At 42.5% G+C, this 23790-nt stretch overlaps 1 protein-coding gene across 1 annotated transcript in view; it reads right to left on the bottom strand.

The window, feature by feature from the left end:
- The window catches only part of gjd1b (gap junction protein delta 1b), a 32473-nt gene extending 8709 nt beyond the window's left edge, over positions 1-23764 (bottom strand). The window contains exon 1 of the mRNA XM_084352044.1: positions 22580-23764. Within this exon, the coding sequence (XP_084208170.1) occupies positions 22580-22650 (71 nt within the window). The 5' untranslated portion in view covers positions 22651-23764. The remainder of the gene's footprint in view (positions 1-22579) is intronic.
- Between the last annotated feature and the right edge of the window lie 26 nt (positions 23765-23790).

Genomic DNA, 23790 nt, shown 5'->3' with positions numbered 1-23790 from the left:
GGAGAGAAAATAATCTGTACTAGTGATGGAGAAGGACATTGTGTCACTGTTGAGTTGCTGTTCCTCCTGATAAGAACCAGAGAAGAATAGTGCTCCAAATCTCATTCATCAGCCGGAGTAAACACTCGAGAAGAAGAACAGTTATGAGCGGAGCCTCGACGTGTCGTCAGCGCTCGTAACTCACAGTCCCGTTATCTCCGACTCAAGACGCAATTTTCTAAGTGTGTGTTTTGTGAGGGTGTTTACAGGTAAGATGACACATCTCATCTAATTTTGGTATCTTCTGCATCATTAGGCCCAGTTGCCGTGGCAACCTCAGATTAGACTAACTTAAATCAGGGCTGTGATTAGTTTTGACACACATCCAAACACACACACAATCATGCAGAGGGATCTCTCAGTTGTAACTGTGCTATGAAAAAACAAATACAGGTATTCTCTGAGAGATTATTGAATCTGAAATTGGGATTACTGCAATTCACTCTGAGCGTGCATATTAATGTGTGTCTTTCTAAGTGTATGCTTAGATGTGTTGACTTGTCATGTGCATACACTTCATGATGCTAGACATACACACAGCCCTGATCTGTTTCTTCTCTTGCTGACATCTCTCTCTTTGTTCTTTTCTTACTTTATTCATCCCTCATTTATTTTTCAGATCTGAGACCGGCAAAGCACTTTAGATAGCAGGCTTTTTGCAGTGGGTGCAAGCCTGTTGGATGTCTCACGATGTAATCTGTGACTAAACAAAGTCTGGAACAAGGCTGCAGACCACAGAGAGGCCTGGATGTTGCTGTTAATCTGTTGATTGATTGCTGCCTTGTAATTCAGTCCCACAGATACGCAGAAGTTCCTGCATGCCATAAGATCAACTCTCACTAATCGCCACCATTTATATTAATGATAATCTCATAAATAACGGTATGATAAATCGCTGTCATTACTTCATATGAACCCAGAGTACACACGATTAAAGCAGAACCATCAAAACCTGACCTCATTACATTTATCATGGATTTATGGGTTTTTGTGCATACAAGTCAATAGATGGTGACATATAAAAATGGCTTTTGAGGCAGTGCTGATGGGCAGCGGGATGCTGCAGGAAGAGCAATTTAGTCCTGAGAAAATGTCAATGTGCATAACAGGGAGCATTTAAATTTAAAGAGATGAAGCTTCACAACAAACATACTGTAAGCGCTTTTTGGACTTTAATAGTAACTGCCCACCAGTTTTGTGAGGAGCAGTCACATTTTACTGCCTCATTATTTTTATGCTGTTTTCAGGACAAAATCCCTTGATAGGTGGCCTGCTACCTGGGACATATATAATAAAAACTAGAAAAGTTAAAGTAAGTAAGTAGTTAACATTAAATAGTTAGTAAAAGTAAAAACATTTTCTGTAACCAATCACAGAGTAGATAGAATATCTGCTTCCTGTTTATACCGGCACACGCGTGCACAGTGTAAATGAACGGTGATGAGATATGAGTTGTTTTACAACCCTTTTATATCCACAGATGTGTGGACTTGGCCTCAGCAGTAAACACAGAAAGTTCATTAGACATCACTTCCTATATTTTATCATCAGTGTCACGCACCAGATGTCAAATATCACAAGAGCATTGCAGCTGGAGCCATAACGGTCCAGTCATGTAGGGTTGTAAGTCCAACACTGTCACAGCACTTTTACACCAACATTAGCATGTACTGTACGTATATGCAGATTTTTTTATGCAGTAAAAATCTGCTAAAAAATATGTTTGACTTTTTCACATTGCCAGGAGAGAGAGCCAAGACGTTGGTTTCCTATTTTGTTTTTCCTTATGTTTTTTTTGTCGAATATAAAAAGGGTGTTACAGATTCCACGTCTGGAAATATGGTTGCTGGGCAGATACATCACTGAATCCTGAGGGTGCTTATATATACATTTACACTCACGTATGTTATCAAATACTGTCCCTTTGGCAGTGAAATCATTGTAAAGCGTTGAGAACTTCAGCATTGGCTTATTTTGTCGTTGGATGATGTCTTTTTCTTCTTCTCAGTAGAGGATATCCCTCACTCCTCTTGTGAGATTGAACAGTTATACAGGGACGCTTTCTCCTCTGACAGCAGCCTCAGTAGGCAGCTTTCCATTTAAAGTCCCACCTTAACCTCTTTCCTCTATTTCACCTGCAACTCTCTCTCGAGATAAGTCTGGATTTATAAGATACAATCAACCCGAGGCAGTTGCTGTCACTTGAATTTACCTCGGGGCAATCCACTGCATTTCATAGAGAGAGTGCTATTTGTGTACAATCAGTGTAGATTTATCAAATCAAACTCTGTTCATCTGGACGCTATTGTGACTGCGCAGTGGATCCGGGGGACGCCCATGCCACTGCACCTTACGCGTTGCCAGATAATCATTAGATGGCATTTGGCTGTGTGAATCTACCAATCGCACAGTGGCTTTACCAGTCTTGTGTGGCACAGATGTGGAGTCGAAGGGCAGAGTTAATCCTTTCCAAAGTCTGACGGCGTGCCGATCACATGTACCTCTCATCACTGATGACCTCCAGAATGAAAAATAAAATACTTATTGCCAATCCGCCCACCTGTGATCAGCTGGCATGTGGAGAGGGATCGGAGGAGGGAGAAAGAGAAAAATAACCGCAAAAAAAATGAAAATGCTTTTGCCCTCGTAGTGACTCCATTAAGGAGCTTATCGAGCAGAGAATTCACAATACCAGAGTGAGGGAGCATTGCACCAACTGTGCTCACGTGTGCACACAAACACACACATGTATTGTATATGGGCACATATACACACATGCACACGCGCACGGATATCTATGCAAAAAAAAAAAAAGCAAGCAGACAGTGAAATGGAGGCTGTTTTAGACTGAGTACTGAAAGAAGACGTCAAATTGCTGTTGAAGATGAATGAGTTCCAGACAGGGATAAAAAGATTATAAAGTCACCAAAAAACCAAGTGTGGCTCGGACATCTTCTCCTTAAATTAAAAGAGAAACCTGCCAGTGCTGGGACAGAGTGCGAGAGATAGAGGGGGGTAGTAAGGAAAAACCAGCAATGGAGGAAAATCTCATCATAGAGAATGAATTATATAATAGCTTCCACACGCAAACCCACTGCTGTAATCTGTGGCTGGGCCAAGGGAGGATTCTTGCATTAGGTTTTTTTTTTTTTTTTGTTAATGCCATCGAATAGCTTTAGATTATCGTACGCCACACAGCAACCCCCACCTGTTTTTTCTCTCCTCTCCAGAGTATCTTTCTTTTTTTTATTCTTTCATTTGTACTCCTGGTGTCCCTGCTCTGGTCCTGTCTCTCTCTGTGCCCCCCCTCCCTCTCTGACAGGAATAATCTCCAGATTGTGTCTGTAGTTTTCTATGAAGAGCCTCCTTTCTCTGTGAACACTCAGAGAGGACGTCAAAATGCATGTGGTTTCCCACTAAAACCGAAAACAAAGTCCTTCTAATGCACTCTCTAATTGTTTCTGCACAAAACCAAATTGTGGAGAACCATTTATGCTCCATTTGTGTTGGTGAATGGATGATTTAAGTTATATCTTGATGACAGTGTTGAGATTTCATTGAAGTCAAACAAACATGCTAAAAAGCTGCTGATTGCAGCCTTTCAAATGTGTCGTTATTGTCATTTTTACTTGAATACTTTGGCGTTTTGGACTGTTGGTTACACAAAACAAGCAACTTCAAGATGTTGCTCAGGGTCTGACATTTATTTTTTTACTATTTTCTCATACTCTTATAGATTAATGCTGAAATAGACAACTTTTCAATTGTGAAACTTTTCAGCTTGTGCCTTGATCGAACTTTTATTTTTCTGTGAAAAAAATCCAACTCGGTGGAAGACTAAATATCATAGTGAAAGAGAGGTTTTCTAGGGAACCAGTTTATATGTGATTACACTGAGCAATCAGTATTTACTTTACAAAAAAAAAAAAAATCAAATAGTAAAAAATAGAAATGAACCAATGAAAACAATCATTGGTTTGGATCCACGTCGTATACCATATGCTTCAAGCACATGGCAGACCTATAAGCACATATCTTTACACACTCAAAGCCTCTATTCCCTGCAGACAATATTTACTGTTCCCTTTGACTAATAAGTTGCTTGTGTTACCACACAGGCGGTGGTGTTTATGCAAAACATTATGCCAACACAACTCCAAAACGCCTCCTCTCCTCCAGCAATTGTCTGTCGCCGACCTGCTGTCTTTCTCTCTTTCTCTTCCTGATTATCTGACGGCGGATAGCTTGCACTGAGGGGCGTTTGTCTCATTCAAAGCTCTCATTATGGACGTGCAGTTAATTGTCAGCAATGAAATGTGTAGTAATGTGAAAAATAATCATAGTTTCTGCATCTTAGTTCCATCTGCCCCCTCCCCTCCCCTGACACACACAAAAAGCTGTTGCTGCACCGGCACACTGCATTATTCAACTTCCAGAGAAATTGAAATGCCATTCACAGCGCAGCTCCTTTGATATTATTGAGGATCTCCCTTAATGTTTAATGTCAGTCTGTTTTAATGAAATCTTCAACGCTGTTTACATCTTAGTTGGAGAGGATGAGCTTGATTAAAAATAGAAGCAGGGCGTGAGGTTGGAGTTGTGTGTAGCTCAGGAAGTAGAGCTATAGTTGAGTTTTAGGGTTGAGGGTGGCAAACGCGTATGAAAAACATACACATTTGTGTTGTTGTGAGGTGGATTATCATGTCCACTGAAAAAAAAAACACAAAATGTAGTTCCCCACTGAGAGACGGGACCAAAGTTGAAGATGTTGATAAAAGTAGCATAGCACAAAATTCAGGAATTGTGAACGAAGGAGATAACAGAAGAAAATAAAACAGGAGAAGGCAAAGCTGTGTGAGGATAATGAGGAATAAGAAGCAAAGGACAGGATATAATTGGTCAGGGATCGATACAGAGCGCAAGGTTTTGGAAGATGTGGCGCGGAGATAAAAAAAAAAGAAGGAGGAAGAGAAGGGTGGAGGAAGAGCGGCTGTGGTTCCTTTACCCAGAAACCTGAAACAACCCCCCCTTTCGCTTTCCCCTTGTCTCTCCTCCCTCTCTCACTTCAATCTCCCCTCCACTCAACTTCCCTCTGCTAGTTACCACGGCAACAGGCGAGGGGCAGAAAACGAAGGGAGATGAGGAGAGAGAGAGGGAAAAGTGTGCCGACTCGAAGCTAAGTCAACTAAAGAGAAAACAGCATGTTTCTGTGAGGAGCCGAGCAGATTTGTTGCACCAGTTAGAGCGTGGCTTAGGTGCCTCGAAGATGCTTGATGCTTGTTTACTTTATGCAAAAAGCCTGAAGAGGAGTTTGCTGAAACAATAAATTATGCCAGCAGGGCAGACTATATCCTGCTACAGTGTAGGAGTTGCTTAGACAATAATTCAGTGAGGAAAACCAGAACATATTGGCCCCCTTTCAGAGGAAAGACACTTAGCTTCTCCTGTTGTTCATAAGCTGACAAGAAGAAAAGATGTTGAAAATAGGTTCTTGTCAAAGTAGGACACAGAAACCGTTTTAAAAATGGATACATAGTCTCAAAATAGCACAATTTTCTGGTTTTGAAATGTTGAATTTTAGGACGGATTTTTGAAGGATGATCAGCAATAAGAGCAGCTCTTAGCTCTGTCTCTGCAGGGTTAGGAGTCCGTCAGCTGCTCTCTGATGTAAACAAGTCCAGTGTTATGGTTGACCTGCTAATCCTTTTCAGAGCCTCACCTTTAGCCCCCATCAATACCTGTTCCCTCACTGTTTAGCTCTGCTTTTTTTCTCCGCTGCTGCCGCGTTTACACTGTTAATTACACCAGTAACCTGTATACCTCTTACCTATTATAACCACCAGCTCTGATATATTCACAATCAGCTTCCCATTTTGCGTCTTCTGTTTCACAACCTCTGGTCTGTACTGTGATTTTGTGCAGTGCAGTCTGGTCATCAGGCTGTATCGCAACTAATACATTGGGTCACTTTAAGTCAGAGGTCTGGAACCAGGCACTGTGGTTACACACCAAATGCAATTTCATGAAGTGAGCAGTCCCTCGTTTCAGAGGTCAGCACATCTAACCAAGCGAGCGCAGCCTGATGGGATTGTGGGGGCTGCGTGAGCCAGACATGCTATGTAAGAAGTTGCTGTAAATTTCAGTGTAAGCTACTGTTATGTCATTAAGCAAGATGGCCACATTGACTTTCAGGCTGAATTATCTGTCTGTCAAACGGACTTTCACATCACACTTCAGGACTTTAGTGACCGTCACCAACGTTTAGATTTGGCAGGTGGGCGTGCCAGCTACGGTTACCCATAATACCCTGTCTCTGGGTTGCAGAGACACTTATGTGTATCCTCAGAGAAGCATATTTCCAGCTTTAGGAGGTTCAGGTGGATCATTTTACACAGGCTGTTCCCTAACTTCAGACTAAAACTGTAATTGCAGTGTAGTTTCACTCAGCTAAACTGAATTAAACCAAAAAGTAATAAATCTCAATATACTTTCGGACAGCACTACAAAATGTGAAACTCACTATATAGCGAGTTGCTAGTGATTTTGCCATCATACATTAGAAGTGACTGACAAAGAACGTCAGTCTGCTGATACAGGGGCCAGATTAGAAAATGCCCGTATTCGTAATTTTGGATAGCAAAGACAAATAGACCTATTTGTCGGTAAAGTAAAAGTACATATGAAATACCAGGTCCGTATAGGAGAAAAAAGAAGGTTATTTCAAGTCTAGCTAAAGTCTACAGGGCATTTCAAAATTGGTATAATAGATTGCAATTTAGATCAAAGATTGTGTTAAATAGATCATGATATTATTTTTTTCCTCAGTCCATCCATCTCTGTGTTTACTCCAGCCTTTATCCTGTCTTTCTCCTGCTTATTTCTATCCCTCGTAATGTTTTGACGTTCTGTCTCGTGTGTCTTAAGGGTGCCAGGTGGTAACCCAAATACAACATACCAGCAGCTCTGACAAATCTAATCCTGTCACATCAAATGTGGACACACACTTGTCATGCTCTCTCGCTCTCTCACTCTGTGTGTTCCTTTGCCAAGGTTTATCAATAGCTCGTAGTTCATGGCGGGTCACCTGGCACCAGGCTGTATCCATCACACACAGGAGCCCTCAGAGAGGCACACACACATGCACACACATACAACCAGAAGGGACGTTCCGGTGCTTCAGGCCAGTGACAGAAGGAGTGAGGGGGCTGCACTCTCCCCTGCTGACAGACCTTTATCCTGCGTAGCCACCCACCTCCTGACATGTACACACACTGACACACACATTCACACACGGACACTCTCGATGACACTGTCATACGAAGACAAAAATATATAGTGTGTGCTTGTCTTGCGTACACAGAAACAGACAATGAATTATCTAGGGACACCTCTCCGTGCACATGTGCACACACACATTTTAATCTGAGCCACACAAACACACAAACACACATACACACACACGCTCTTCCAGCTGTTGCAGGGCGTCACAAAGCCGATTGTGTCTGACATTGCCGGGTGTTAGTTCCATCCTCTCAGAGGAAGATGAAGATGAATTTCTATCATACCATCCAGTGATGATGGTTTTACCATCGTATAGCCTCTCCAAGCTGGTGGCTTCAGAGTCTGTCAGGTTTAGTTTGGTTCCGTTCAGCCTGATCACCGACAGTATGCACCACTCTGATTTATTTGGATGAATAATCAAAGAGCAGTATTTGCAAAGCATCTAAAAATAAATGGCCCCAGGAGGATTAGTTGTACATATGTACAGTGTGCTATATACAATGTTGTATCAATATACTTCAGTTCTATACTAATGGTACTTCTGCTTTACTCAAGTACTTCCATTTTACACTACTTTATACTTCTACTCCACAACTCCATTGGAAAATTCTGTACTGTTTACACAATATGATATAAATAAACAATTCAAAAAATGTATTTAATAGCTTTCGTCACTGCTTTTATTTCAGATACTTTCTTTAACTTAAAGAACATACAGTATGATAAGTGTAGCTATATCAAAGTGTGTGGTTGAGGCAACTTGTAACGTTTTAGATGAGTTGTTTCGCCCCTTAATCATGTCACAACCCCATAGATTTATCTCATGACCTTTTGGAAGGGGCCTGACCCTGCGGTTGAACTTCTGCTGGATTGTAAAGCAGTTACAGCTAGCTCCACATCGACCAGCTACAACATTAACATGCTGCCTGTGCACTGATGCGATATTATTAAAAGAGACATATTATGCTCATTTTCATGTTTATAATTTTTTTTGGGTTACTACTAGAATAGATTTACATGCGTTAATGCTCAAAAGACACATCAGTTTTCTCTCACTGTCCAGTGCTGCTGGGCTTTTATAACTTTCGCATGCACAAAAACCTTTACAACACACTGACAGAAAGAAAAAAATGAAGACAAAAAAAACTGTCAAATTTCTAAAGAGACAAGTACTTTTAATTTTGATTCCTTAAGTAAGCTGATAATATCACTGTACTTTTACTTCGGTAAAGATTTCACCTGTAGGACTTTAACTTGTAATGGAGTATTATGACATCTTCATATTAATACTTTTACTCAAGTAAATGGTCTGCATGCTTGTTCCACCACTTAGTAACCATCTAAGGAGTAGTTTGTATACTGTACATGAGTTGTTGTGTGTAAGGGAAATTATCTTTAATCATTATGATGTTTATTATTTTACAAAGATGTTTCACTACAAAGCTGAATATAAGTACCCACAAGCACATCTACTCACCTTCTCCTTGCAGTGCATTACACTGTAAGTACTGTATATTTTGTTACAACGATAAGGTGGATGGTGATTTATTATGGTATGGTCTCTCTGTGTAATCCTGGGTCTGTAAGCTGCTGAAATGGAAATCTAATAATAGCATTTTCTAATACTGTTCACTTATCCACCCATCTCTGGTTCCCTCTCCCCCTTTCTCTTTCTCTCTTGTGCGCACACACGCAGACACACCCACACATAAAGGTATTTAAGTGTGTTGATGAATGTGAACTGACGAGGTCTGGCTCTGGAGATAAATTGATGAAGATCAGAGCCCTAGTGAGGCAGACAACAATCCAAATTTAACACAGTGTCTCTCACACACATGAGCAACCGTTCAGTTGTGCAGTTATACTAATCAGTAAAATGAAATATTGAATACTTGTTAGTGTTTTTTCATCATTCCGACTCATGACTGTAAGGATATTTTTTGGTTTGTAGTCTATAAATACCAATAACAAGCAGCTTGGTCACGAGAAACATGAAGTGTATCCCATTTTCCTACCGCTGCAGTAAGCAAGGCTCTTTGTGATGATAATAACTGTGGCAGTTACCTTGGCAACATGATCAAGTAAGACATAAATAGCAGCACAGACATTAAAAATAGACTTTCTAAAATCTGACTGATCGTTCAGAGTAGATCAATGGCAGGACTGAAAAGAAGTGGCACGAGTGCTCACCATGGCAATAGACCAATCACTGTGGAGTGTCGTTTTTTGGGTAGACTGTAAAGGTTGTGATGGAGGGGTGAGGCATGAGCAGGAGAAAGAGCAGCAGGAGAGAGGAAGGGAGCAAAAGCGTGGGCGGGAAAGGAGGGAGGGAGGGAGTGAAGGAGGGAGGGAGGGAGAGGGGTCAATGGAGGGAAATACAGAAAGCGAGAAAGAGAGAGAAAGAGAGTGAGCGAGAGAGAAATGATGGCCGTAATCCGGATTAAAACGGTGGGTTTTGGACAATCCCGAGTTAGGGCCGCCGCGTCCGTGCCAGCTCCCCACCCACGTCCCGTGCCAAGCTCAAGCCCAAATCAGCCGCTCTGGCACATGCAGGGAGCCTCCATGACACACAAGCAGACAACACATGGCGCCGCAGGCAACATCCCAAACACACTCAATCGGCAACAAATACTAATTTTATACTGTGTTTCTGATCTACCACGGTGGTTCCACTGGAAGTGGTGATGTCGGTGGTGGATGATTGTATGTTCGGGGGTGGTTTACAGATATAATTAGATACATGTATGATGAAATAGGATTACAGTGAGGTCGCAAGCAGTGTCCCAACCCATGATTTCAAGAGCAGACCAACCACCACTGACGGTACGGTAGTTTTTTAAAATCAGTCAACATCTAATGCATCATTCAGCACATATGGGAATAAGTGTACAATATATTTAACATTTGCTCATTATCACTTTTTATCAGGAAGAGATACATTTGAGTCAATTTTTCGCTTTGAGTTAACTTTTTCTAGAGATGTGACGCGCAGATGAGTTGCCCAGTTGTCATGGAATTGAACTGTAAGCGTCAAATAACCACTTTTCCGAGCACTTTGATGGTATGCAATGCAGATTTTTCCTAATAAAACAATGTATGGACTCACTTCTGACCCACGAAGGTGTATGGTGGTGGTGACCCCTGAGAGAGACACTGCCCTGCCTGTATTTTCTATTTTTGTTGTATTTAAACATCTCTGGGCATCAGCGATTCTGAAGAAAGACAGTTGACTGTTGAGTCTCTTTCCCAAGTTGTCAAATGACCTGGCAATAAGAAGAGTATGACTAAATGGGACTAAACAGTCAACTATTGCACCTTTAAATGCCGCGTTACAAACGACAAATCCAGCTTTGTATACCTTTAATGCAAGCCTATGTGCGTAACTTTTGAAGGGTGGCCACTGTGGCCACAAGAAATGGTAGAATAAGGTCGCAGTCACACATGACTGAAAAGGCACACAGAACTCAGTTTGATGGTCTGTATTCCGTTTGAGGGGTCAACCACACACACGTCATTGCTATTGGTTGTGGTTTAGACTTTGCAGGTTAAAGTTCACCAAAGTTGAACTCCACGTGTAGCCAAGATATGGACGCATTAGTAAAAGCAGTCACTGTATTTACCACCTGAAAGCCTGGAGATGCTTAGCTTACGTAGCTTAGCGCAAAGAGGGAACCATGCAGCATCATAATGTCTGCAGGGAGATGCAGCTCTCTCTAGTAACAGTACAATTTCTGCTGCTGTCATTTCCACAGGTTGTGAAGGCCAAATTGATCTTTTCTATTCACATTACAATGCTGTCTACCAAGAAGCTTCTCTATAATTGGCCAAAAGAGCAGTGTGAATGTAGCATACTGCCGAAAGGCAAATGCACTCCCTGCAGCTTGACTTCACTGCTTAATTGAAGAATGTGCGAATGGGATCATGTGTGTGTGTGCGTGGTGAGGTGTGAATGCATTGTCACACTCTATCTGGTTGTTCATATGCAAAGACGTCGACTGTGACAGTTCTGGCAGCATGTGTGTGTATGTGTGAGAAAGTGTGTCTGTATGTCTCCGCCCCCGAGTAATGAGTAGATACAATAACCACAGTGCACGCTTGCTTACGCACATGTTTGTATATTTGGATTACCATCTGGTGATGTGTGTGTGTGTGTGTGCTCACTTGTGAGGGGTGCAGTGAATCAGAGGTCTCCTTATAGTATCCTGGCAGGTATGGTGTGTGTTTTAGCAAGGTGTCAGGTGTTTGTGTGAAATCGTGATTTTTTTATTCATGTTGAGTCAGTCTCACTCTGCAAGAAGCTGAAGCTGCCTCTGAGGAACAGTTGTTACAAACACACATGCTCAAAGAGGTGAATGTACTCCGGTCTAAGTGACTCTTTCACTCTCAGCTTGTTCATTAAAGACCTCCGTTAAAGTGTGAAGATGCAGCCAGTGATGGGGTGGGGATGAGGAGAATAAATCAGTGGCAGAAGAGCGTCCTTTTGATCTTCAGAAAGCGAGATTGAGTGAGATAAAGTGAGGAGGCAGAGCGAAAAGGAACGAGTGACAGATTCACGGAGATGTCGAGAGGAGAGGTTTTATCAGAACATCAGCCGGCAAACGCGATGATCAATCAAACAAAACGAGAATGTCAGCTTCATGATCCCTACATAAAAATGCTGTAAGTCACGAGTAATAAAAAGCAGATTTTATAAATAAGACAGTGATCTTACAGTCACGAGCTCACACAAATAGATCCAACTGAGAAAACTTCAAACGCTTCGGCTTTGTACCACAGATCAAAGTTGCCTTTTTGTTTTAATTTTATCCCTCATATTTTAGGTGGTTTTGTTTATCTAACTGGATGAAAGAGTCAGATATTTATAGCAGTGTGCACGGCCAGTTTAGCGCGAGTCTTATGACATTTCATTACCGTTAAACCACAGTCTCACTGTGTGTGTGATTAACATCATCTGCCTGTAGTTTGTCACTCTTTGTAATGAGCTTCTGCTGTAGGACTACAAGAGTTTTTGTTCAGATGAATCAGTGTCTAATAGAGAAGCAAAGTCAAGGCCCTTCTGGTTTTCCTTATGGGAAATTGTGCCATTACACACATTTGTCAATTTAAAAGTCAAGTCAAGAAAGTCGCAGTTTGTTGTAAAATAGCAAAATACCAATTTGTCCTGTGTGAAACGGTCCAGTGAGCTACATCGTCTCAAACAATATACGTCACCAAGAACAACATGGCTGCCACCATGTTGGTCTTGGTGATTTATATATTAAAAAGGTATGGAGAAAGAATGTAAAGAGGTAAAAATATCATGAAGTCTGGCCATATTGACAGCTGCGAGCTAGCTAATAAATGGGACTGGGTCTACAAGGTTTCAGTTGTGGGTTTAGGTGAGTTTGAAATGAGACAACATCAATTATGTGACTGTTAGGTGTGTGTTCTTTCTACTTACTGAAATTTCTGAAATAAGGTGCCATGGTGGTCCACCAAGAGGAGAGGTACTTTGCCTCTCTATGAAAGAAACTACCAAGTTGCATTATGGAAAATGTAGGGTCCTCTTCTCACAAAGTAATTTATGTCCCACCTGCCGTTGTTTAAGGTTATAGTTGTGACCATAACAGTAATGGGGATAACAACTCAAGAGTCAAACCGGGAGTGAAGTTGGGTATTTTACTGTCCCTGTCACGTCGGTGTTGATTAAAGAAGATTCATCCAAAGAGAAACTGTCACCCACGGCACAGAGTGACTACACCTCATTAAGAATTCATGTTAACACAGCTTAATAGTAAATTACATGCCTTTGCATTCCATTACAGCTGGTATCTAATATTTATTACAACCAAAACTTCATGAATATATCCATATATGCACTGGTGTAAGATAACAACAAATTTACTCTGACTTGGTTGCCTACCTTATACATCCAGGAGCAGAGCTCATGTCAAAAAAGGTAAGAAAATCACCTTACAGAGATGTGCAACTCGCCTGGGATAAATAATTCATCAAATCATCATGTGGTAATGCAGATGAGAACAGGCACTGCTTTTCATCTTCCCGTGTTTAAGTATTGATTTTCTGACAACATACTGTAGATCTTTGCGGGTGATTCTCAGTCCTTGGATGTCAGATCTTACCACAGGTCCTTAGGTGCACCAGCAGGGAAGCGTTCTCAGACTGGATCCTGCTTTCAACTCCATTTGCACTTCACAGAAATTAAACTTTCAAAAAAAAAGTAAAGCCAAAAGACTGATGACAGTGATGGATTGTTGATCTTTAACTTTCAGCATCAATCAATCCTTTAAAGATTGTGTGGTGTAGTAGGTCAAGATGATTTTCACTGCTCTATACCTAAAATAATTCAAATAAAGGCTGCCTAATGGTCCACAGCTATCATCTTAACGTTGTTTTGTTTTTTTTGAGAACAATCATCCAAAGGTTTCTAAGCTAATGTTCATGTCTTATAGGATTCTTTAAAACCAAAACCATATTAAATGAACATACGACTAAATGACTAAATGGGGCTATTTTTGCACGGTTGCTCTCCTGTGTTTGTGTTTACGTGCGTGAGGTGATGTCCGGGTGAAACCAACCCCCAGTATCATTTTAACACTGACCTGCTCTGTCCTCCAGCGAGGTGCTAACACTAAACCTATAAGCCTTACTGAGTCACCCTGCCAGAGACAGTTTCTCCCCAAGGCCCTGCAAGGTGAAATCTGTCTCAACTCTGACCCCTTCGCCTGCTCTAATCTCTCTATCTTTATCCATTCATCCCCCTCTCTCCCTCTTTCTCTCTCCCTCCCTCTCTCCTCTATCTCATCCTTGTTATTGTATTCTGGTAAGGTCTCGCCTGAGTTTCTTCATCCGACAGTGTTTCCCTCGGTGTAAACTAGGGTTGGGCGATTCCTTCTATTTTCATACCGCCCAATCGTGGTTTTCGATTCGATTGCCAGGGGGGCAGCGGGAGTAGAAGGGGGGGGTGGGGGGGGCTGTTACGTCACAGCACGCGAGTGAAATGCCAGCATAGACTGCTTAGTCTCAGGCCCCTTTCACATGTGCACTGCTACCCTGAAATTATTACCCGGAGGAGCTTTATGTGTGAACGCAAATGTCCAAATCAGTTGACGCAGACATCAAACAGACTTTATGGCGCCGGCCTTCAAGTACAAAGTCTGTGTAATGTCCAGTTAGTATGAATTAGAGCAGGTCATTGTCTGGAGAATTCACCAGGAGTGAGAAGGCCTGCTGATGATGATAATGTTGATGACATTGCACGATGTGTAGGTGCTTCACACTCCCTTCTGCTTGCCTGTATATCTTTTATTCGGCTGTTAAATTGATATTGTGTGTCATCATTACGGATGAGTCCTACTCTTCTTCCTGTCTGCTCTACCCAGGTGCTAACCCTCGGCTGACACAGACAATCTGCTGTTGTGTGCTACATGTGTGAAAGGGCAACTCTGGATAATGTCCAGACCTGATTTTCGTGAGTTCATATGCAAAAACGTCTTAAGTTTCAAAGAAAAAAGGCAACATCTTGTATTTGGGGATATTATGGTATACCCAGATGCCAAAAGTCATGATACCTGAACATAAAAAAATCAGTTATATCACAATGTCTCCTGTGTTAAAACAACAGCTTCTTGTGTATGGCGCGACAATATCACAGCATCACGTTCCGTTCAACATCATTAAATCACCTTTAATATCACAATCCAAATCATATCCATTACTTGAGCTACTCTCATGAGGCACAGAGCAAAGTCTTGGTGAGCGGGCATATGGAGAACGAAGATCCAGCTGAAGATCCATGATAAAGAGACGGAAAACTGGTTTGTAATTAAAGATTTAACATTCACTCGTCCTGACTGATTGGGCTCAGCGGGCGACTTGCCGCTCCACCAAAAACATCTCTAAATGCACAGTAGGGTGCAGATTCCAGACATTATTTTTTTATAACATCTGAGTTCTGATAATAAGTTAAAATGGCTCAATATCAGTGTAGGAAAAAACAATTGTTGATCATTCAACACAATCAGCACAAGACTAATGTGTACCATGATACACCTTAGTATTACGTAGATGATAAAACTGATGTAAAATTGGTGTTAAAACAATGCGCAATGATGAAGATTGAGGTTTATCATCTAACACACACACAAAAACACACACTTGGAATAGGAGACATTGGTTAATCCATCAGCATGAAGACGCCACGTCAACCCTGACCTTAGCATATGTGGACTGTGTGGATCAAGAGAGGGACAATAAGCAGCTAAGAACCAGAGAGAGGATGGAGGGGAGTGGATGTGAAGTGTAAGCAGAAAGAAATGGGAACACTAGCTGCATAATTATGTGCAGTTGCTCTCCTCTTTCTCCCCCAGCTACAACTCTGCATCTCCAACCGTCCCTATGGAGGCTGGTTGTAGCACTCCAGTCATGAAAGAACAGCTCTCTCCTGCTCTTGGGGCTCATTTCCACGATGCTTGCATCTCTAGTAGGAGAACTAGAGCAGATCAATCCCACCATCAGTACTGATATGGATGCTAATGCATACTCATCGCGCATCTCCAGTAATGAACCTCTCTTTGGCATTCTGATTATTTCACTAAATAAATTGAGCTTTTGGAGGTGGATGCTGAATATTTGTTCTGAAAGCCTGAAATGCGACGGGAATCACACCCACCTCCCAGCAGGAATTAATAATCTCCCTATGAAACACGTGAGGTCATTTTAATAACCAGTTTCTTATGGCAGCAGGGAGAAGGCGTTGACATTAGAGCCGATGGCATCCCGGGGGTCATTACATATGGATGGAGGATGTGTGAAAGCAGAGACGGGAGGGACGGTGTGAATGAATGTCGGAGGTCTCGCTCTGCCTTCTCTAAGTGTCTCTTTTTAAAAATATCTCAGGGGAATCTGCCGCAAGCGAGGCGATATCTCATCCTCCTTATCGCTTTCTTCTTTTCTGCAATATAGCACACATTTGCCTTCACAAGACTCACTCCGTGCAAACAAAATCATCCATCACCTCCATGGGGGCTGTGAGCGCTCCACAGGGATTTGCTAAATAAAAGCACAATGATCTAAAGGTCATGTGACGACGGAGCTGTAACCTGTCAACAAACACAAGCACGCTGAGGCGCATGTACGTGCTGCTCACTCATAAATATTGGTTTTGGCTTGGTGTATGCACAGAGCTGTGCTGCAAGTGAGCACGTGGCACACACACACACACACACACACACACACACATTCTTTCCTAGACGGATGAGCTGAAGGCTCCTGAGTGACAATACTCATTTGACTCAGGGGACCCATGCCGAGGAGTCCTGCTGAGCGAATTGGCCTATGTCAAGAATGAAGTGTAGAGCTTATAGGAACACATCCACACACTCTTAATCACCTCCCGTAACGTGTACATGTGCAGAGGCATGCTGGGGTACATCTCTTCTCCTTCAGTGATTCTACCTCGTGCTCCAAATGAACTACAGCCTCAAGGAGTGTATATCAAAATGCACATCTTGTGCTCCAAAGCACTTTTAAGGCCCCAGTATGTTTCCAACAAAGTGCTTCTTGGATCACGTAACAGTGTCCGTAACCACCTTTCCAAAAGTGGATTCGGAGAGGTGTGCAGTCAGAGAATCACACGACGCACCCACTTTACGTAGCGACTGGCCAGCTGTGAGCTTGACTCCATACAGCTTTAATCACTTTTCGCGTAACACGATAAATGCTTTTGAATATTTTTCTAAAACTCAGCAGCGAGATGAAAAACGTATAAATACAATTTGGAATTATTACAGAGAAATTGACCCCAATTTCAAATGTGGCCATTGGTCACCTACTGTAGTTCATTGAAGCACGCTGAGGCCCTTATAGTACCTGATGGGCTAAAATATGAGAATATCCTTTTTGGAAAACATGTTTGGAAATAGATGGGCGTGTCGTATTTGATACTCTTTTTGAATGGATAGATAGTTCCATCATAACATTATAACAGTATATCACACTGTTGCATTTGAGGTTGTTTGTAACCTTAATGCTGCTAAGCTTACGAGTTTCTTAGAGTCTGTTTTTCTACCACAGATTTAATAAATCTGCAATGAGTGAAAACGAATCAAAAGAGTCTTTTCTACAGAAACAGACCAGGGATAAAAGTATCTGTAAGGAAGCAGAAAACCACTGGTGTCACAAGATGTCAAAAAAGACAAAAAACAAAACATCAGAAAAAAGAATTCTGCCCGCTCCAGGAGCATGACCAGAGAGTGTGTGAGACAAGCATGATCTGCTTGTAATGTCTCCCTTTAAGAAGCAAATGGGTTTTAAGAATGAGGACTGTCTTATCTTCGGACAAATAGTATCGTGGGGTAACTAGTCTGAAAGTGCTCTGTATCTTCAAAACTTCGGTTTTGGAAGAGGAGAGCATACAATCAGGGAAGATGACCCTGATTGAATGCTTGTGTTGACAGTTGTTGGGTATGTCTGGGCCCATACCTCATTTAACGAGGCATGTGGAATGAGAGTTACCCAGTTTATGGTTTTCACTCACTACCTAGAAAGACTTATTGTGACAAGTCACCTTCACTTTTACTTGTCCTCTTGGTGTTTACCCATGGCTCCCTTGTCAAGAAAGGTACATTTGGTCTGCTAATTACCATCCTGGTTTATTTTAACGGTCAAAAAAAGTCAATGAGGTACTTACAGCTTTAATTATTCACTTAACATTCCAGTCGCTGCAACTCATGAGTCCATTTGTATTGCAAATGGACAGGCCTAAAGACTGTTTCATTAAGTGCACTGTCTTCTATCAAGCTCCACTTCCTATTCCATTATTGGAGATCAATATCACGGTGGTGGGAAGATGGAATTGCATGTTAAGCAGTCCCACTCGGACCAATGGCCGCTCACAAGTGGGACTTTAGCCTATGGGAGCAGGACCACAGAGACAGCATGAGTGATGTGTTGACAGTAGTTGGGTAGAGAGTGCTTCATCACGGTTTCTCCTTAGTGGCAGTGTGTACCAACAGGAGCTGGGATCCCACAGTCCATCAGACGGTCTTGGGGAAGCCCATTTACATCTGCCCCACTGCCCGTAATGGCAGGAATTAATCACAGGTAGCAGATGAATACACAAACACACGGACAGGACTGAAAGCCAGCCAAGCACATGTGATATGCTCACAAAGTACACTGAAGCTCACGTTTTACACACGGTCTGAGAATTTATGCACACACACACACACACACACACACACACAAACCCTGACAGTAGAAGGGAATCTCTGTAGCTGCTTGTAATCTTACACAAGCAACGAGTGTTATATTCCCCCGAATGTGTGTGTGACTCATGTATGACGAATCGACTCAGTTCTGCAGGCTGTTGTCATGGTGGGCTCATGAGAACGCACGCTGGCATCGCTTCAGGGACAGCAACCTGTCCAACGCTTTCTCCGACTGGATGGCACCTGCGCTGACCAATGGGATGCATGAAACCACAGAGGGGGGACCAATAGATTTTAGGATTGAGGGAGTATTAGCGTGCGTTTATAAAGTAGTCATGTCAGCAGTGATGTCCCAGATTAGATGGTTTTGAGCTGTAGAAAAGCCAGATACAGGGAAGGCACTTTACTATGGGAACACAGAGGCTGTCACAGAAATGAGAGCTAGAAACGGTTGACTGGCTCTGTTCATATTAGCAGCACTAGCACTAAGTGGTGATTCGGAGTGCTACTGATCGACAAAACTTAAGAGATAAATAAATACCATGAATGACATTTTCATTGATCCATTTTTTCGAACTGGAACAGCTTGTAAAATGTCATATGTATGCTGGGCAGCATCTAGGCATAGGCATGTTAGACACATGCCTCGGGCCTTATTGCCACAAGGGGCCCAGAAAGAGAAGAAAAGAACTGCCTACATTAAATAATGTGTATCATACATTTTAAAATGGTTTGAAAAATATGAAAAATCTAAAAGAATCTCTGCTGTTAAACTTAAACTCGCCGGATACTGACACTGTGGGATGGTGGCCGACCCGACCTACGATCCCACAGCATCAGTGTTTGACAAGTTGGGAATGAGACTCAAAAATCAACATTCTTACAAACTAGACCTTGAACGTTTATACACTTATTTATACATTTTTAAATAAACACAATGTTAGCGATACTTTTTTTTTTACACGACTAACCAATTGTGTATGAATACTGAAATACATGTATACGTAGATTAGTTTAAATACTGTATATACCTAACTAAATTCATGAGCATAATAATATTATTATGGGATTTAGGTCATTTTGTTTGTTTACCCTGAAAAGCATCAGTCTGCCTAGAGTGATCTGTACATCTAATTTAATTTTAATTAATTTAATCCAGCCCTGTGTGTGTGTGGATGAAACACACCAGTGTATACCAGGGGATGTGTTGTGAAGCTAACAAACATCCAATAAATCACTAATAACACCACAAAACAATTCTCTTAGTAGAGCAAGTGAGCCATTCACAGGGGAAAGACAGTCTATAGTCAATTAGTTGGCCAACTGGACTCTTAGTCAATAAATCAGCCTACTCGTTTACAGCTGTGGAATTGAGATTGAACACCAAAACAGTTCCACTTGCAGGTTATCTACCAACTGTGATAACACTTTTTGAACCATTGTTATATTATTGTTGTGCATTTGATAAGCAAGTGCTGGTGTAAGCTGAATGCTAATGGATCACAATTGTAGTTAAGCTTGTTAACATTTGCTAATTAGTACTAATCACAAAATAGTTAAGACTTGGGGCCATTATTTGTTCAGGTATTTGGTCATAAAACCAAAGTATTGAAATAATCAGATGGTAAGTTACTACAATTCATCCTGAGGGGGAGAGGAATGTCTGCTTCACATTTCATGACAATCCATCCAATAGTTGTTGAGATATTTCACGTAAAACCACATCTGACAACCTCATGGTGATACTGGAGGAAAGGTCAGGGGATGACTAAAGTCAGCAGGCTTCATCCTCCTGGGATCATGACTGTCTGTGCCAAAATACCAACCAACCAACACTGCCATGCCGAGGTAGAGCCATGACACTGGCGAGGCTGGAAATACCATTAAAATGGAACATCACAGTGTGTATACGGGGTCTTAGAAGGTATTAAATTTAACTTCAGGATTCCTGCATATACCCTGCATCAGCCGCTCATGCAGCTCGTGCAATAGCTTCACTCTTCAACACGTCAAGTAGAGCTCAAGCCGCTCAACAGTGAGTATCCATGCTGAAGTATCATTGAGCAAAGCACCGAATAGCTTCCTATTAGCTGAAGAGACACATTGGTGTACTTCAAATCTCTGAACGTCCTGCACACATAAAAACATGTAAAAACATGCATACAATTTTGAAAGACCTTTAGAAGTATTTCCAAACCTGTGATTCTGTAATTCTGGTTTACAGAAACAGCATGTACATTATAAAATTTGATGTATGGCTGCATTGTAAGTGGTTCTGGAAATGGAAACCAACATATTGAGGCTAAACAAGTGCAAGTGAAGCTCTATAGGGTTGCTGGAAGTCCTGCATATGCATTTTGATATTTTGAAAAAGTTTTTTAACTAGATCCTCCCGTCATCTGAAAATTTCAGATGTCTGGACAACAGATATAATCTGCGTAAAGATGATCTGAGGCTTTTTGCTGCCGGGTGTCCTGGTTGCCCTGCTTAGGTCGTGACATGCAGCACCATCTCGTGACGAGACAGTCCTCTTGGCTTCCTACCAACGCCCTGCAGACTGAGGCCATGTGTCTGCTCGCTTGTCTGTGAGTAACTGCTCCTCGCTGCCTTCGCCTTCACTCGGGCTTTTTACTCTTTGTCCGTCAGCTGCTTCCTGTCTCTCACATCTCGCACTCTGTCGATTCCACTCGTCTCCTCTGTACTTTGCAACCAAACTCTTTCTTTTCTTTGATTGCCTTTATGGATTTCATTTTCTCTTTCGTTCTTATCCTCCTTAACAACCCTCTCTGTGTCTTTTCTTTCTCGCTCTCGCTGAGACCCTGCAGTCAGGATGACTAGTCCGGTTGATAAGCGACTCTGCACTCCCAGTGTCTCATGAATGAGGGGACGCAAATGCTGACCAATCATTCATCATTCCACCAAAGGGAACAACTCTAACTAACCATTCAACCAGCAGACTGCTCTCAGGACAAGACTGGAAAACCACTTTGGTTTCAAAACTCGACACGACAAAATTCACACTCAGAACTTTGTCAGCAGAAGACGACTCACGTTCTGCCAAAAAAAGTATATATATATATTTCTCCACATCATTTACTTCATAAACTGGCTGACATTTATTCACTCTATAATTCAAGAGTATTACAAGCCCTGGTGAGTCAGTAGCTTCTGGGGATTGGTTTAAACTGATCATTCGGACAGTCTCAAATGAACCTATGCTGAACCTGTGGTTTTTAAAGATGTCCTGAGAAAACCCCAAACTCAGGAATATGTATTTTACTAGATGTGAAATCATGTTTAATACCATCTACAGAGCTGGTGTGCCTCTGTGGCTAAAACACTCATTAATAATTGCTCATTCTGCGGCCGGAGAGGATGAGTTATTCAAACTAAAATACAAGACATGGCAGCATGTAAAACGATGCATAAATCATAACTGCTGTGACCTTGCACTAGTGACTAGTTTTTTTAGGTTGTGAAATGACTTCATACTTGACAGAAAGAGGAAGAGGAAGAGGAGAGGGGAGAGGAAATTGTAGAAAAGCTAAAAAGAGGCACGCTTGTGTAACATGATGGCCTCTGAAGCAAACTTGACAAAAGCGGGAGGGAAAGCGAGGGTATCAGCACTGAGAGGTACGGTAGAGTACTGTGAATGAAGGCATTGTGGCGATAAAGGTGTGATGTCCTGACACTGCTCTGGATCCTCTGATGTACAAATCCTCTGTGCGGGCTAATAGTGTCCCTCCTGGTTGCCTAAACCCCCCCACCCCACCCCATCATGTCACTCTGAGGGATTAAAGAAGCTAAAGCCTCTCTTTCCCTGCCATCAGCCACGTTAGACCCGGAATCTCTGACAGCGAAGGATTCATATACTGTATGTTTAAATTGGTCATTTCAGTACCACACAGTGTGTACACACAGACATACAGTGGAGACATGCATTGATAAAGAAATGCACACATGAGAGAAGCAAGAACCGGTTCTTCTTTCGTCTCCAATTCAATTCAAACTTCACCACAGTCACATGCTGCACTCTGACACGAACTCACCTCCCAATCATAGTAGAGTGCTGCTGCACGGCAGCCTCCAGGAGGCGCTCTAGGATGGTCCATTCTCCCATGGCTGGAGTTAGGAGGCATCCACTGGGCACAGGAAATTAGGTGGCGGTGCTTCTCAGTCAGCAGGGACCCAGTGCTAGTGTTTAAGTCCCTTTTTTCTGAAACTTCAAGTCCACTTGTTGGGTGTCGATGAGGTAGGGAGTGGCTTTGGGTGGCTCGTCCTGTGTATAAGAGGAGTAAAAAGCAACCCTAATAAAGCTCAGTGGCGCCTCATTGTTGCCGCTGTGATCTTTTTTAAGGTGCCGTCCGAAAACACAAACACACACACGGCCTTATCTGCACCTGAGTTGGTTGGACTGAAGCTTGTTTATGTGCTAGCCGCACACACGCCCACCCTCTCGTGTGTCTGTGTGTGTGATTCTCTGTCCATGCACCTGCTCAGGTGAGCTCGTCTTGCCACTTCTCTCCTCTGGGTGCACCTGACCCTGTTTACCTCCTAAACAGCTGGTCTCTCATATGTTGTCTCTCTGACACACACACACACTCACACCTGGTCCAGCACACAGTGCCACCAGCGCTCATCTACTTCTACTGAGCTTCGAGGAGCAGCCGTAGTTTGTGCAAACAGACATCCATCACTCGCACACTAACACTGCGCCCTCACACACTGGTTCTTTGACAGCATCCTGTAGTAACTCTGGGCAGGCTCAGGTCCATACACTCATGTGAGCCTGAGTAACCAGGGATCTGTGTCTCTGCTCGTTCTGCGCTCCTCCATCCTCTTTGTGTCTTCCTCTTTCCTTCCTTCTGTCTCCTCTTCCTCTGCCCTCTCTTTCCTGCTATTTTTCGATGGATTCCTTCTCCTCCTCCTCCTCTCTGTTGCTCCTCTCCTTCTCTCCTGGTTTGGTTTAAGCAGCGCTGGACTGAAGCATCGCTCTCCTCCTCCTCCTCCCCTCTGCTCGAAAACCGTGCGAGAGTCGCTGGTTTCTTCAGTCCTCCTTGTCCTCACTGCCTCTCTCTCTCTCTGCGTTTCTGTCAGCGTGGTTTACGAGAGGCAGCTCTCCCTTCTTCTCTTCCCTTCATCTTGTTTTTTCCTCCCTACTTGGTTTCTCTCTCTCTCTGCTTGCACCCTCCACCTGCCTCCGTCTCTCTCTCTGAGCCAGTAGGCAGCCAGACCGAGCGTGTGTCTAGAGGATTAGAGA

This window comes from Pagrus pagrus (genome assembly GCF_965226575.1).
Source record: "Pagrus pagrus genome assembly, chromosome: 4".
NCBI classification, from domain to species: domain Eukaryota; kingdom Metazoa; phylum Chordata; class Actinopteri; order Spariformes; family Sparidae; genus Pagrus; species Pagrus pagrus.
The sequence above is the reverse complement of the archived record's forward strand: the minus strand, read 5'-3'. Positions and strand labels throughout refer to the sequence as shown.